Source organism: Sinohyriopsis cumingii, chromosome 7, assembly GCF_028554795.1.
Source record: "Sinohyriopsis cumingii isolate HCF-2022 chromosome 7, ASM2855479v2, whole genome shotgun sequence".
Classification (NCBI taxonomy): Eukaryota; Metazoa; Mollusca; class Bivalvia; order Unionida; family Unionidae; genus Sinohyriopsis; species Sinohyriopsis cumingii.
Window position 1 is genome coordinate 60,455,325 of NC_142967.1, and position 17,823 is coordinate 60,473,147.

The 17,823-nt window shown below is 33.8% G+C and overlaps 1 protein-coding gene across 1 annotated transcript in view; it reads left to right on the plus strand.

Moving 5' to 3' along the window:
• Positions 1-4,840: 4,840 nt before the first annotated feature.
• The window catches only part of LOC149795354 (protein mono-ADP-ribosyltransferase PARP14-like), a 137,511-nt gene continuing 124,528 nt past the window's right edge, over positions 4,841-17,823 (plus strand). Inside the window, exons 1-5 of the mRNA XM_089963782.1 lie at positions 4,841-5,012; positions 13,018-13,049; positions 13,260-15,186; positions 16,446-16,477; positions 16,853-17,015. Of these exons, the coding sequence (XP_089819908.1) occupies positions 13,023-13,049; positions 13,260-15,186; positions 16,446-16,477; positions 16,853-17,015 (2,149 nt within the window). The 5' untranslated portion in view covers positions 4,841-5,012; positions 13,018-13,022. The remainder of the gene's footprint in view (positions 5,013-13,017; positions 13,050-13,259; positions 15,187-16,445; positions 16,478-16,852; positions 17,016-17,823) is intronic.

Consider the following 17,823-nt stretch of genomic DNA (forward strand, 5'->3'; position numbering starts at 1 on the left):
TTTGCGAGGGGTCATTAGAAAATTCTCTTCAGACCAGCCGACGGACTACTCTCCTTCCTTGCGAGATAAAAGTCAAGATACTTGCTATATCTGTCAGAAGAAAGGGCATTGGTCTTCAGAGTGTCCAGACCGTCAAAAAAGAAAAAAAGGGGCTAGAAAAGACAAAAGTCAAGATACCTGTTATTATTGTCAAGAAAAAGAACATTGGTCTCCAGATTGCCCAAAAAAGAAACAAGAGGAGTCAGAAGAAAAGAGGGATTCTTCAGAAGAAGAGAGGGATTCTCCAGAGGAAGAAAGCAAGAAAAAGAAACAGGAGAAGAAAGGAAGAAGGGAAGAAAGTGAGGAGGAAGAGGAGGAAAAGACTGTGACGGTGAAGAAATTTAAAAAACAGAGAGACTAAACAAAGAGACAGAAGAAGTGTATGAACTTTTTAAAGTGCTCTGTTGTGAATTGTGATTTGGATTGTAAATATTTATAAAAGAATAAATTAGGTATAAAAGGTAAGTGTCTTTGGGTTTTGATTTTAAAATAAGAACTTGCACTCATGCACTCATACACAGACACGTACTATCGGGGTAAAATGTTTTTTTTTTTTTTTTGAGTTATTGGCAATTGAAAGTCTATCTCTTCTCGAGAAATGTGGGTGGCCCTGAAAAGGACCTTTTTTTGGTGTAGGGGTGAGTTTAAGCAATCAACTTTAACTGCCTTAAGCCTTTGCCACGACCAAGGCCTACTTCTGGACTGCGTACTGTTGATGATGATGATGATGATTTGGTTGAAATCACTAAGGGTTGCACGGTAGGCTTAGCACAGGGTTGGCGTGTTTAGCTCGGGAAGGTCGTATTCTCTTTGGTCGTAATAAAGAAGTCTGATACATTTGTTTCAGACTTCTTAACTCCGCTAAAATGTCTAACAATACCGTGACCGTTTGATTTTCACACCCTTGTTTCTTTGCTGCTTCTTCTTGTTGTTGTTTTTTTCTTACCTCTTCTTCTTGCTGTTGTTGCTGTAGGAGAAAAGCTTGTTCCGCTTCCTTTTGCTGTTGCATAAATTTCTCCAATTCTTCTTTCTGTCTCTGTCTAAAATTCTCCACGTGCGGTAATGAAGAAGGAGACGAAGGTTCCGGAACAAATTCTTGCGAGGCAAGAAAATCCACAAAATCCCAATTCACCTCTTCTGAAAGTAAGTCCGGGTTCCCTTGGGTGGTCTCCACTGCTGGTGCACCCCAATTGATCGTTTTCTGAGTTTCCGTCATGTTGAATAACTGTCGCATGAATTGACTGCGCACAGGCGCTAGCGAATCTATATAGACCACGTGACGTCACAGACTGCTCTCTTCGGATTGGATGCGGGCTGACTGAATTTTGTAACGTGTGTTTGGATTGGTCACCAAACTCAATCCGTTTCAATCCTACCTCTACCTATAAATAATCGCAGTTCACTGCATTGATTCACCTGTTCTCGGCGCCTCAACATGGGGACCGACGTACACTCTTCCACCCTTGTGTCAACGATGATGTTTCGGACGGACATACCCATGTATGTCCGATCCAACTGGACAGTTGTCCATAGGACAGACACCAGTCTGTGGATACGTAGGATCTACGTAGAAAGACAAGGATGCCTCAAAAGAGTCCTGATTTACGGTCCTACAGTGAGACGCAGCCTAAGGACAAGAAGAAGACCAATGCGGTGCCCCTTATGTTAATGGATACATTAACATAAACCCGAAGGCCCTTTTCAGGGCCACTCCAATCTCTCGAAAAGAGAGAGACTTTCAATTGCCTACCCCTTTTTTATTTTTTTTATTTTTTTAAAATAGGGTCCCAACCCTGTTCCATTTTCCCTTGTCACTCAACAGTTCCAAACTCTATTCCCCATGTTCAATTCCCCTTGGCGCTCAACAGTCCCACGATTTATTCCCCATGTTAAATTCCACTTGTCGCCAGGGTACAAACTTTTTTCTCTAATGTTAAATTTTCCATTGTCGCCAGGGTACAACCCCCTATTTTAACATTAAAGTCCCATTGTCGCTAAAGTATCCCCATTAACTACTTACTGTTACATGTTGAACTTTCTCTTTTTTTTTCTTACTGTACGGTTACATGTGGAACTTTGTCTTTTTTGTTTCTTAATGTACGGTTACATGTTGAACTTTGTCTTTTTTGTTTCTTATTGTACGGTTACATGTTGAACTTTGTCTTTTTTTCTTCTTATTGTACGGTTACATGTCGAACTTTGTCTTTTTTGTTTCTTATTGTACGGTTACATATTGAACTTTGTCTTTTTTCTCACTGTACGGTTACATGTGGAACTTTGTCTTTTTTGTTTCTTAATGTACGGTTACATGTTGAACTTTGTCTTTTTTTTTTATTGTACGGTTACATGTTGTTCATCTGCGTTTGGAATTCTTCTTATTCCTACCTTTGTGTTGATGTTAGGGTTAATTCCCAGTTGAAACGAATCACTGCGGATCTGTAAATTGCTGTTGTATCGTAGGATACTAACCATTTTCATCGTCATATCGCTCAATAAACAAAATGTTACAATCACAAACAACTGTTTATAGCTTAGCACTGTTTTTTTTTTAAGGTATCCGGGTATTCATTGCGTCGTACTGATCAAATGGTACACATCGACTTCAAACATTAGTCTCATTCTCAATACGCTGTCAGCACGCAAGATAACTCACAAACGTCGTGAAAACGGTCAAACTATGAAAAATGAAACTGGAAAGTGCGTTTCATTAGACTAAACACGGTAAAAGATATAATACATTTTTTATTGAGCGTCTGTGATCTGAGTAAAAATACCTGCAACACCAGTTATATACTACCGGGTAGCTATTCATTTAGCTCAACGGGAAGGGAGTTGTTGGATTCGCTGGAAGTGGACAACCCACTTAATTTAGTCTCGTTAAGACGTACGAAGAATTTATATAATTCTGAGGGAGATTTTAATACAAAACTGCTGTATAACAGGTAACACCGCAATTTATACTTTAATCTTGCTTGTATATTAAAGCGATGTTATATAACAATAATCAATGAGTAATTTTTTTGACAATGCTGTAAAGGTTGTTTTTTCGTTTTGGAGTACCTTGTAGTATACTTTCGTTGCAGGCGTCGAGTTGTACAGTTCATCTCTTGCTAAAATTTACATGTAATAGAATAGCTGAAAGAGAGAAAGGAGAAAGATAATTTTCAATAGATCATATGATAATTTTTTTTAAAGTTTTATATAAGTACGAATAACAGCAGCGAAGTTCGCTTGAGCTCTTTCTGATTACGACTGTTGCACGTAATACCCAAATCCATCTACCCCAAATCTATCTTTGATACGCGTAGCATACAAAATATGTGTTTAGGTAGTATATATTATACAAAAATAGAAAAGTAGATAAGCTGCAGTAGTAGATGGTTAAGATTTTCTTTGCATAGCATAGTTCGGTTGTGCTTTTTTTAACATGCTCATGTGTATTATTGATATGCGTTAAGTCGCGCAAATTTTTTTCTTCAAAAACTAGCTTGAGTGTACTTTACCTAATAATTAAAAGGTAACCAATGTAAAATAACGATGGATAGTCGTTTCTTGTAATAATTCTAGCTGCTTGTTTTAAATGAAGTTAGATTATTAATAAGGATGGTAAAATTGATATCTCTTCATAACTGTTTGCTGACGATCTAAAATATATTTATAGCATCTTGAACACACATGTAAGGAATCTAGAATGATGTACTTCGCAAAATTTATAAGGGGTGGAAAAACCTTGTGGTGTGGAAGAATGTTCTCCAAATATTGAAACATTGATATAGATCGATGATTATTTGCTGACAATCTAAAATGTCGTGTTTTGTAACGTTTACATGCTTCAAACGGTGCATAAACATCAAATAGTAAATCCGTTGAGTCAACGATTTTGGAAACACTATCGTAATCCAGTTCAAGAACAGACCATTCAAAAAGTTCATCAGGCCTAATACATTGACACTTTCCGTGAAACCACTTCGAACACATTGCATACACAATACAGTCAGACGAAACTTGAAATCTCTACAAAAAACTTGGAAATTCGTTTACTAACTGTCGTGATTTTTGGCCATGGGAACTAGTTAGACTTAAAAAGAGACTTTTTTTGTTGCGTTTAATATGTGCTTGAAATGAGATATGTATGCTTGTTAATGTTTGCTAGATTTTCGAAGATTAGAATACAAATAAAATACGTTGGTTTACTAATTAAGAGATTTTGCTCACAAGATAAATATTCAAAGGTAACAGTAAAGTACGTTTTAATAATACGTTGCTCATCAATAATTCCTTGCACAATATTTATTTAATAAATTCAATATTATAATGCAAGAGAAACACGATTTGCATAAAAAATAAAAAAGTCATGGGTCAATTTATATATGTTATTGTTTGATTGTGTTTAAAGTCCGTCATCATGGTGTGACCAATGAAATTTTCAAATGTTTTTCAAGGCTATTAATACAATTTTCTTTTTTGTAAAAATAGAAAATTAGATTGGTTTAAAAATAATTCCAAAGATGATAGCCCAAATCTAGTTTATCCTGATTTTGGCAGAAATTTATAATTGACCATCTTATGTGAACTAAAATAACTGAAAATCAACCTTTAACATTATTTTGCCAGCAAATGCTTATTTTTTTGTAATATATAATAGATACAAGAACATATAATGTGTACATTACCCATATCAAATGTATATTTGGGGTTGATTTGAGTGTTTCATGTAACCAGACATTCCAATGTTTGTGTTTTCTTTAAAGCCCTATTAATTTTGTTTTTATGTTTTATGTTTGTTTATAGGAAATTCCTCAAGCTCCCCTTCTGCCCCCCCCACCCCCTTCGATCAAAGAGGGCTCCACTCAGGGTTGAGTGTCGTGGGTAATGTTGTCACACCTTGGAAAGTTATCATATTTCTTCTGGCACTGTTCCAGATATACCTGAAATTGAATAATTTACGACCACTCACATAATACCGTCTTAAGGTAAGTTCCCAATCTGCCCGCTTTTGAAATTCCAGGTAAAATTTGCAGTGGGTAGATTGAGATATGTTCACGTAGTGATAGTGTATATATATATATATATATATATATATATATATATATATATATATATATATGTGTGTGTGTGTGTATATATATATATATATATATATATATATATATATATATATATATATATATGTATATATGTGTATACATATATGTATATATATGTGCATATATATATGTGTATACATATATGTATATATATATGTGTATAGATATGTATATATATGTATATATATATATATATATATATATATATATATATATATATATATATATATATATATACACACACACATATATATATATATATATATATATATATATATATATATATATATATATATATATATATTCTAATGTCACTTGTTTTTTTTATTCTGATGTCACTTGTTTAGGCTCGAATAAACAGAAACACAAGAAAGAGTGAAAACAACAAGCTCTTAAAAATACAATAATTTATTTCCCTGGAAAAATCTGTAAAAAAATGAAAGAAAAAAATGAACTTACGGTTTTACAGAATCAAATCCAAAACCAATCCAAGAATAAAATATTAGTAGTCTTAATAACCATGTTCTACTGATTTCACGTTCGAATCCCGACGAAGAATCCAAGATGGAAGACGATGACGTATGCTACAATATGTAGTGTTAAAGCCTACAGTTCCTTGTAGAAATAAAAATTATCACTCCGGTTTCTGGGAGCTGAATACATTTTTATTTTAAAAAAACTGTCCTTGCTCCACAATATTACATGAGCACACTTGCTTTCCAGAAAAATAACAGAATTAATCCATTTGAATCACAAGTAATTTGAAATAACTCCAAACCAAGTAATATGAAATAACTCCAAACAGCACAACATACAACGAACAGTTTAACGGCCCAACTTCTACTGATTAATTCTCCAAAAACATGGGTTATGTGGGCTTTCTAAAATGTAAACAACGGTCACATGATCATCTTCTAGAAATTTATAGAAGCAAGTACTTGTTACAACTCACGTTTACCCAGTGTGACCCTGAGGAAAACCAATCATTTTTACTCTAAGAAATAAAAAAATTAAAACAAATTGTTTATATCTTAAAGAAAAGGTCCCATCATGACCTTGGAAACAACCAATCATTTTAAAATAAAATAGAACTTGTTTACAAAGGTTGCTACAAATTCTGAAACAAAGTCAGGATTTAGATCAACACCTGGTGTTTATAAACTAACAGTCAAGGTCAAACTCTTTTCTAAAAAAGTATCATCTCTAGTGAATAAATTTACATTACATTATCATGTAATGAAACAAAATAATTTAAAACTGACAAACAATTAAATTGAAATAAATATGTATTAAATCAGATACAATTAAATCAAATATACAACACTATATATATATATATATATATATATATATATATATATATATATATATATATATATATATATATCTTCATGTGTACATGGTACATGATACGACATAAGAATTTAACACCTTTATTTGCTTGTGAATTGTAAAATACTCCAGAAAATACTTGTTGAATCACATATGTGAGCGTCCGTACAATCTCCTTGGGGAGAATACACAAAAGGTGTCAACAATATATAAGCATTATTTAACATGCTTTACTTAATAGTATCATCAGCACATTATACATGAAATATGACATAGCACATGTATTAAACAATGAAAATGGGAATGTAACTTTATGTAGTATTCATGATATTATTACATTTAATTAGTGCTCTATGAATTTTAATTTCCCAGATTTCTAATTGCAGTAGTTTTAGTGGAATTGAGTAATTTAATAAATTCTGCATATTCAGGCCTCTTCAAAAATAAAAGTTTACATACTTCTTTCCTAAAGGCAAATAACACTGGCATTCTAGAACAAAGTCATACTCATGTTCCAGCACGCTGCAAATATGACAGATTCTTTGATCTAGTGGGATCCTATGTGGTTTCCTCCATTTCCCTGACTCAACATGTAACGTGTGGGCAAATATCTTTATTTTTCTGAAAGGGATTTCTAAATTTTGTCACTGTAACTATATTTAAACACTCCTTATAGCTAATGTTTTGTGACAAATTTCCATATAATTTAGTTCTTGCAGATTCACTGATTCTTTGGAATAAAATGGTCAGATAGCCCTTGTTGAACTAAAGATAAGAAAACCTTTTATGTTCCCAACAGCTTTATTTATCAACTGTTCACCCCACATCCAGACTAATTAATAAGTTACGGACGAATGATGCCAAATTTTTCTTTTCAGGGTAGCTTTCTGTCGATAAGCAATATGTTATATATTACAGTTATATTGTTACAAGCCAGGGACTTTGCTTGACCGAGCAGTGTCAAACCCTGGTGCGATTCCTGCTAGAAATCATTTATTTACCCCAAATTTCCAAAGACTTCCATACAACTTCACTTGTAAATTAGAAATCCAGACATGTCCATTCTATACACAAATTTTACTGGAATCAATGCAAGACCACAGATCTCAAAACATGCCAAATATCTATCGACCGCACATCTGAATAGTTTCTCATCGTTAGGTTTCCGTACCGTAACCAGTTCACGCCGTAGAAACTATACAATTATCCCTTAACACAGAGAGAGAGAGAGAGAGACAGAGACAGACAGACAGAAAGAGAGAGACAGACAGACAGAGACAGAGAGAGAGACAGAGAGAGACACCCGGAAAATTTTTTGTGTTTGGCGGTCATGTTTGAAAGATCAAAGGTTTTGGTCTGTGCTGTCTCTGGCCAGCTGGATATTGATCACATGATATCATTATTTGAATTTTCTGTGATTTGTTTATCCATTAAGCTGTGAAATAAACACAGCACATTAATGAAGCCAAATATTAAAAGGCTAATAGGTGTAGTTTGCTGATTGTTTCTTGTATTGCTGACGAAGCTAAAATCAAAGGTGACTTGCATTTGTTTACAGTGTTTCTTTGTAAGACAATCAAATAAAAAGCATGGGGATAGAGAAAGACATTATTTTTTTCTATAGATTATTTTTGTGCTGTGGAAGATCATTTCATTTGATGGAATCCTTATTTTATTTAATTGCAGGAACCTCATAGCAATTACAGCAGATAAAGTCCAATGCTGTTGAGACAGCAGATCTGGTCCAGTACTGTTGAAATGGCAGATCTAGTCCAGTGATATTGAGATAGCAGATCTAGTCTAATGATATTGAGACAACTAATCTGGTTCAGTGCTGGTGAGAATGCAGACCTGGTCTAGTGCTGTTGAGACAGCAGATATAGTCTAGTACCATTTGGATAGTAGATCTTGTCCTGTGCTGTTGATACAGCAGATCTGGTCAAGCACTGTTGAGACAGCAGATCTGGTCTAGTGCTGTTGAGACAGTAAATATAGTCTAGTTACTAGTACCATTTGTATAGTAGATCTTGTCCTGTGCTGTTGAAACAGCAGATCTGGTCTAGTGCTATCAAGACAGTACATGTGGTCCTGTGTTGCCAAGACAGCATATCTGGTCCAATGTTGTTTGCAGTTGAGTGAGTGCTGTAAATGGAAAAAAGGCAGTATTCACTTATAAACACATTAGTGTATCAATGTTTTATTTGTAACCTGCAGATCTCAGTAACTGTTTGGTATATGTTTGTGGTCCATTTGGTATACATGATTTTATCCCTTTTTGACACTGTTTGGTCCAGTCAAGACTTTCGCTACATGCACATTTTATAGACTATTTCAAATATTTAAATAGCATTCCATGTGTAATAATTAGGCTCACTAGAGTATTGTGTATTTCTGTGTAGTTTCAGTTGAATTTCTTTGTTTTAAATGATCAGTTTTGCATTCTGTATCCTTGCAACAAGAGTAGCAATGTCTATTATCCTTAGGTCTGTTGAGCCTGTTGTTAGTTGGCAAGTGAGACATAGTAATCAACTTTCTGGCAATGTCAGTGTCATCATCAACAAGTTTTTAAAGGTTTTAATTATAATTCATGTATTTCATAAAGTCTTTGATGGATTTTGTTCATACTTAGTATGAATCATTATGAAATTATGAAATAATTTGCATGAAGCAGAGTTGCATGCCCATTAGATGTTGGCTTGACAGTGAAATAATGTTCTGTAAAGTTTGTATTTTTAAATGTTTTTCGTTTGGCTATAGATTGAAACCTCTCAAAATTGAAAACCAATGGTGCCAAGTAAAAATTTAAGCTTAGGTTTATTTTTCTTTCTTCCTATTACTGTGGTTCCTAAATTCACCTAAAATTAGATGAAATCAGTTATGTCCCCTTAGTTATAACATAATGAGTATATTTATTAGTGAATACTTTATCTTTTAGTAACATATTTATCTTGTTTTTCATGGATATTTATAATGTAAATTTACACTAATTTTCATTCAACACATGCATTTGTACTTTTATATACATTTACTTAATTTGATAAATTGTTACTAGCCAACAAATATAAGAGAACATTTTTGCAAAATTATTTTTGGGTTGGTCTTTGTTGGCACTGATATCTAAGGTGAGGGTATGGGTGATATTTTAGGTTCTAGTCAGTTGACTGGAGATGATTTAGTTGTGTAATATCATAGTCGCATGGTTGGTAAGAAAGCATAATCTCCTCCGATTTGCACAACCACTGAATCTTTATTATAATCTTTACACACTGGGATCTGGCAGCCAGCTGACCACATTTTGCATACATTTTGGTTCTATGGGGTTCATTTTAGCAAAAAAACTAAAACCTGAGACAAAATATGTGTTAGTTTTCATAGTATGGGGGTTTCAGTTGATGTAATATTTCTTTTTATTGAAAGTAAAGTTGGAAAATATTTTGTTACAAGAAAAATGTTTTTTTATAGGATTTCATTTTTTTAAAAGTTAATTAGTCTTGAAATGTTTTACTTTATTTTCAAACCCTTCATTGATTTGACTGATAATTGGAATAATTCCTTATGAAGCTATGAAAGTTTATTCTGCAACAAGCTAGCTTGACCTTTTGACCTTCGGGTCAGACTCACTGTCCAAGAAAATTTGCATAAAATTTTTTTAAAATTGTTTTTCGTATTGCTTATATTTTCTCAGCACATTTATGGATTTTGTTCATTTTTGGGGTGAATAATTATGAAGCTAAGACAATTCATTCTTTTACAGGCTCACATAACATTGATAACACTGAGACCTTGGGGTTAAGGTCACATGTTTAACAACAATGGTTTTATCAAGGGCTTAACATGCAGGTCCTGGCCTTGTTGTTTCCATCATTTGGTTGGTAGCCATGGTTTACTTAGAAAATGCCTTTGTAATGCGTATTTTGCTGGTATCTATTTTTGTTAGAATTATTGCCCTTTAGCATCTTCATTTTTATGTCACTGCCATAAGAATGAAACATATTATTGCCAATGTCCTTTAGGCATCACTGCCTGTCATGAATTTTGTTTTTATGCAGTAGCATTTTGAAGGACTTTATGAACAAAAATAAAATTTGGTATAGTCTTAGTTCAGGTTTGATTTTCACTGTTTTCAGGCAGAATGTTTACTTAGTTCTTGCCCATTTTTACTCAGAACTTTACCTTCAACTTTGTTTCCATTCACTAATGTTTGAAGGACTTAATAAATTAAAGCTAAATTTTTATGAGGCTTTACAGTATAAAAACATAGGCCATTTTTGATTTTGACTATTTGGCAAGATTTTTTATTGAGTTATGACCCTCTTTCAGTTTCTGCTCAGTACTCTTTGAAGGATTTCATGAATTGAAACTAAATTGGCAATGAGACTTTAGATGAAGAAGTCTTTGACTAGGTCTGAATTTTACTGTTGTCTGTCAAGTACATTGGGGATAACTTTATTTTCTTCAGTCTGTTGGTCTGTACATCATCTAATTGCCAAATCTTACCAAGTTTATTATTGCAGTTGTATAGAAGCCACTTGTGTAAAATGTGTGATTTAGTATTCCTATTTTTGTGTGTCCTGTGATGACATTATTTGATTTTTCACTCAATTCAAGTTAGTTTTGCACAAATTGTTTATGCTCTATCTGCATAATATGTTCGACTCATATGGGTGTAAAATTTGCTTGCACACTTAACAATATTCCAGTAGTCTGTCAGAATTTAGCATTTTAACAGATTTTTGTAATAGAAATGACTTAAGAAGTCACTTAAGAAGCCATATTAGAATGGAAAGTGACAGCAGTGATGATGAAAGATACAAAACAGCAGACAACAGTGAGACTGATGATCAGGTTCAGAACTAATTTACAGCTCTGAGTCAACAGATAAGGTCAGTAGTAATGAGTCTATTCAATCTGGAAAGTTAACTACTTATAGCAAAATCTAACTTATAAGAGTTTTACATAGGAAAAGATGAAGAAAAAAATAGTTGAGAAAGAACTGGAGGTGTTTGAAGAAAATATAGGACCTGCCTTCAGGTCAGAGTGGAGAAACAGTTTTGCATTCTTTGGACACAGACAGTTCAGCTGAAGAGATTCATATAATAATATTGAAGACCTAAAAGTACAAGAGACTGGTTCTTTTGACAATAGAGATGATTCAAAAATGAAATTATATTATAAAGTAGATCTGATTGAAGCAGTGGATGAAAATGTGACTGATAAAGTTAACATGGATGATTATGAGATGCAGTCATCTCACATGGAAGGTATACAGGTTAACGTTGACAAAGGATTCGCAGTGGAAGCAAATGAAAGAGAGATGACATACCAGATTATTGATGCATCCATATCTGTCCATTGAGTTTTGCCATCCTGGATCCTGAATCCAGTTCAGATGTGTCTCTTGTGGTGAACGATCAAAAAGGTAAACCAGAAAGGAATTCCTTCATCAGAAAGTTTTGAATAGCATTTTAGAAAGTTTTACTGAGTCATTCATTGAACCTGATCTGAACAGTGAGAATACTGGGAACAAGAAGGGAACTGTACCAAACTTAAAGATGTCAAAATGACTCAACTACCCATTCCTGAAATGCCACAAGAGAAGCAAATATGGGCTTGTCAAAGCAGTCATCAGCAGAAGTCCAGCAGAAACATCAGATATCAATGATATCAAAATTTTCAACTGACAGGAAGAAAATTGAGGATGCCACTGCTAAAAAGACAAGGAAAAGAAAGATATAACATCTCAAAAACAAAATGCTTTAAGAAAATGCCTGTATATTGTTAGAGAATGTCAAGATAGTGTTTATAAGTGGTCCCCCAACCTGCCACAAGAAAAGAGGAACTACAATAGGACAAGCAAATTGTTTAACAACCCCCTCCCCCAACCAGTTTTCCCTTTCTTTTCATTAACATACTTTTGTAAAATAAATGTATCATTTTAGGCCATCAGGAGTTTAAATGGACAGTTGATAGATTTATACAATTTCTTTCTGTTTTCTCAATGTTTAAAACATTCTTGTATGCTTTCAAGGAATTATGCTGTGTTTTCTTTGCAGTAACATAATGACTTGAAAATCCAGGAATTCAGACCTTTTAGTAATTCATAAAGATAATGTTTTGAATAACTTTATAGATATACTCCTTTCACGTGATCAGTGTAAACAAAGTGTTGATAAAAAAACAATAACTAACAAGCTGTGAAAAGTTAAGGTAATCACATGTGGGCAATCATCAGGAGTAATTTCTTGTATCTGACTGTACCTCTTGTTATAAGTTTTTCTCATTGCTATTAATATTAAAAAGTTAAGTAATTATGATCTAGACCAAAGAACCCTTCATATTCCTTTAAATAATTAACACTGCTATTTTATATTATTGGATTGTGAAATAAATTGTGTTGGAAAGGTTTGGTGTGTTAAAAGGTTTTATTAATTCATGAACTTTACAATGACTACAGTTGCTTTTGTTTTTATTTATGCATGACATTTTTTACAACAACATGAACATTTGTATTTGTCACACTAAGTAAAACTAGAAAGTATTTTCTTTTGTCTATTTTCAGGAGCAATGAGTAACCATACAATTTCAGAGCAGGTAAACATTTTTCACTTGATATTTTATCATAAAATCTGTAATTTGAAGAAAACATTATGTAAAAACATTTCTATGTTCTCAAAATGAATTACTCACTGTAGTGAAATAAATTCACAGAGACAGCAACTCTTTCACACTTACGAATGTATCATATAAAATGTGCAGACATTTTTTAAAGAAAACATAGTTAAAACTTCCTTATCTATGCAGAAAAGTTTTGTCATCGTGGATGCTGAGCCCAGTTCAGATGTGTCCCTTGTTGTAAATGATGAGATGGGAGAGCCAGAAACAAGTTTTCAAAAAGTGACACAAATTCCTTCATCAGCTTGTTTTGTAAAGTCTATTAAAACTGTTGCTGAGTCATTTGAGGATTCTGGTCCTATTTATAAGAATATTGCAAATATTGAGAAAATTGCAGCAAGTTCTAAAGATGCCAAAATGACACAACTACCCATTTCTGAAAGTCCCAGAAAGGAAGCTTGTTTGGACTTGTCACAGACATTACCAGCAGAAGTACAGCAGAAAAATCAGAAAAAGAAGCCACCGCCTCTTCTGCCCAAACCATCCATCAGAAAGCACAAGCAAGAACCAAATAAAAGTGAGAAAAATCAGAAAAAGAAGCCACCTCCTCTTCTGCCCAAACCATCCATCAGAAAGCACAAGCAAGAACCAAATAAAAGTGAGATTCAGTCTCTGTTTGTTACAGGAGATAGAGCTCCAAAGAAAACAGATAAATATCTTCTGGAAGTTGGAAAAGAAGCAGAATCAATGGAACAGTTTATGTATGAAGAATCCCAAAAGAGGCAATCTATTGTTTCAGTGACACCTTTAAATCTATGTGAAACTCACAAGTATAATCACAGTGAGAGTAGATTGCCAAACGAAATGGGATTAATCCTGCCTCCACTGCCACCAAAAAGTTCAGTTATTATAACAGAGCCTGTGAGATCAGAAAATGTAGAGGATGAATTGCTTGGAGATTCCAGACCACCCACACTATCACAAAAAAGCAATGCTTTAATGGAGGATTTGAAAAGTGTTAGACTGGAGGAAGAAATGTTGGAGTCACCTGAGATCACTCGTCCACCTAAATCTCAACCAAAGAGTCTGGTATTGATGAAGACATATAAGCCAGAAGTACAATCATCACAACTTACAAAGAGATCTTCAGATCAGTCAGCAAAAAAGAGACCCCATAGCATGCAGTGTTCACTGCCTGATCAGGTACATGTCCAACAATGGCAACATTTGCAAAACCAGCAAGAAGAACCATCATTGCCAACATGGCATCAATATAAACATCTGTCTGGAGCCCAAGGTGCCACTGGACACAGGAAATCACATGGATATGAGGATGATATGCAGATGCCATCGACATCTGATAGTCATCAAAACTGGGGTTGTGGTGCATATGAACATCAACAATGGAGTGCAGGCAAAGATGGGCAAGCAACAAGGCAATCAGAACTCTGTGAACAAACACCTAGGGGGCTGCAGCAATGGGATCAACCACAAACGCCACATGCACAACATTGGTCACATTGGATGCCAATCTATCCTGAATATGGTCATGAGATTCTCCCAGGCATGCAAGGAGACCTCTCAAGGATGACTGCTGGGGGATCATTGCCTGGACCATCACATTTTGCATCCAAAGAAACTCAGAGTGGAGAGACAAATAAGACCACTGAAAATCAAAATCAACATGACCAACAACAAGAACAACAACAGCAGAAACAACAACAACAACAGAAGTTGCAACATCAACAAAACCAAAAAAGATTGCATGTTATAGAAGGACAGGCTTCAGGCCAGATCAAACATGCAGAACCCAACAGAAAACAAAAAGAACAAGAAACACAGGAGAAGAAAGAAATAGAAGATGCAAAGGATGAGCGAAATAAACCCACCCCAAAACCCAGGAATAGAGCCATGACATCAGGGGCACCAAAAGCTTCAACTTACAGGAATAAAAATGAGGATGCCACTGCTAAAAGAGACAAGGAAAAGAAAGACATAACATCGTCAGAACAATATGCTTCAATAAAAAGCAAGAGTATCATTGGACAATGTCAAGATGATGTTGGCAGTAATCCACAACCTGCTGTTGGAAAGGAGGAACAAAATTATGGGAAAGGTAACCAGAACCAGTTTTCCTCTTGCCTTTCTTGACTTATCTATAACAAGTTATAGTATTTGCAATTATAGTTACTTAGAGATTTTGCATTTATAATTGCATGATTTATACAATTTTCTTTTGTTTTCTCCAAGTTTAAAGCATTTTATATGCTTTCAAGGCATGATGCAGTGATTTCTTTTTAGAAACCTAATCACTACAACATCAAGGAATTCAGACATATTAGTAATTTATCTTGATATTTATATGAATATCTTTACTGATGCTTTGCTCTGGTTTATTCTGTGTAAAAAGTGTCTTGATAAACCCAATAGTAAATATACAGTGAAAAGTTAGGTAATCTGCATTTGGACAGCCATCATTATTAATCCTTTATTTGTTTCTATCTCTTGAAATCAAAGTTTTCTTTTTGCTATAAATACTTCAAAAGATAGTTAATAGTGGCCTATGCCACACAAAACTAGTTAATACTTACTAGTGGTCTAGGCTAAAACAAAACTAGTTAATAGTGGCCCTGGCCAAAACAAAACTAGTTAATAGTTACTAGTGGCATAGGCCAAAACAAACTAGTTAATAGTTACTAGTGGCATAGGCCAAAACAAAACTAGTTAATAGTTACTAGTGGCATAGGCCAAAACAAAACTAGTTAATAGTTACTAGTGGCATATGCCAAAACAAAACTAGTTAATAGTTACTAGTGGCATATGCCAAAACAAAACTAGTTAATAGTTACTAGTGGAATATGCCAAAACAAAACTAGTTAATAGTTACTAGTGGCATAAGCCAAAACAAAACTAGTTAATAGTTACTAGTGGCATAGGCCAAAACAAACAAAACTAGTTAATAGTTACTAGTGGCATATGCCAAAACAAAACTAGTTAATAGTTACTAGTGGCATAGGCCAAAACAAAACTAGTTAATAGTTACTAGTGGCATAGGCCAAAACAAAACTAGTTAATAGTTACTAGTGGCATAGGCCAAAACAAAACTAGTTAATAGTTACTAGTGGCATAGGCTAAAACAAAACCTCTATATATTCCTTTAAATAGTTAACAATGCTACTTTTATTTCTGAGTTTTGACATAAATTTTGTTGTTAAAGATTTGGTGTGATAAAAGGCTTTATTAATCCATGAACTTTTCAATAACTGCAACCCATTTTCTTTGTATATGACCAGTTTTAAAATGATGTAAACATTTTTATTTGCCACAGATAAAAACATCTCAATCTTCAAATGATTTTATTTTATCTGTTTTCAGGAGCAAAACATTCCCAACCAAACTCAAAACAGGTAAATAATTTTTGTAGCATTAAACCTGTAATTTAAAAAAATATGTGAACTTACTATTGTTTTCTTTAAATGAAAACTAAACTGTAATGAAAAAATTTCACAGTAAAAATCATCTCTTTTCACAGCTATATAATTTGTCTTTCCAAGATTTCAGCCTTTCATTTAATAAACTTTAGTTAAAAGTCCACAGTTAGAAGTCCACAGTGCAATGTTTTACATTTATATCATACACACAAGATGTAATTATACTTTAAGAGTAACTGGCTTGGGTTTATAGTAGATGAATATGCTCATTGATAATAACACATAATCAAGTATTCATAATTTTATACAAAGATATTTCTCATAAATAAGAAAAAGTCTTCTGAATTCTAGGTTGCTTCAAAACCAGGGTACACTATGGTAATTGGTTTGAGTGAAAGCACAAGTTATGATAACCTGTGGAATTTTATGGAGGGAAAATCGGATACTAACCTGAGGGAAATTGTTTATGGTCCTGGAAGAGAAAATGCTGTTATCATTTTTGACAGTAAACCAGGTAGGAACTTCCATAACTGATAATGTATAGAGATATAAACATATTATTGATGTGAAATATTGTCATTAATTTACTTTTTTAATGGGCAATGATTTAATAATGCATATATGAAATGAGTTGAATCATTTCCAGCTTTTGCTCACCAAGGCTTACAAAACCTTGAAATTATTCAATGAGTTTGTTGATGAATTCAGTATTAAATCAGTGCCCATTTAAGATTGTGCTCATTGCCTATTTTTTATTTAAAGCAAAAAATATTTGGGGAAGAATAAAAATTATTTGGATTATTTAATTTAATCATGGCTCAGATGCAGGATTTTAAAATTATTGCACATGAAAATATAGTCCAAGGTGCAAGATGAGGTAATATTGCACAAATGAATCCTCTATCATAAATAAAAGTAGATTTTTTTGAAGAACTTGCAATTCAGACATCAACTATCCTTTTCCCTTTCAATCAGCTGAACATTGGATACAGAGAAAACCATTTATCAATGCTGGATTTCTGATGCAAATTCCTGTGTGATATCATATAGTTCCCTTAGATGAGCTGGAGGTGGCTTTGATTTCACCATGGACTTTCCCCACAGATGCTGTCTTGGATATGGCAGAAGAAACGTCACTCTAGTGTTGGATACTTGTCTGAAGGGATGATTACTAGGTGTAGAAACAGTACTATATCTGAAGGTTTTATGACTTGCTTTCATATGGCTCTGTAGGGGTTCCCAGTTTGAATGTTTTTGTGACTGAATTGCTTTCATATGGCTATGTAGGGATTCCCAGTTTGAATGTTTTTGTGACTGAATTG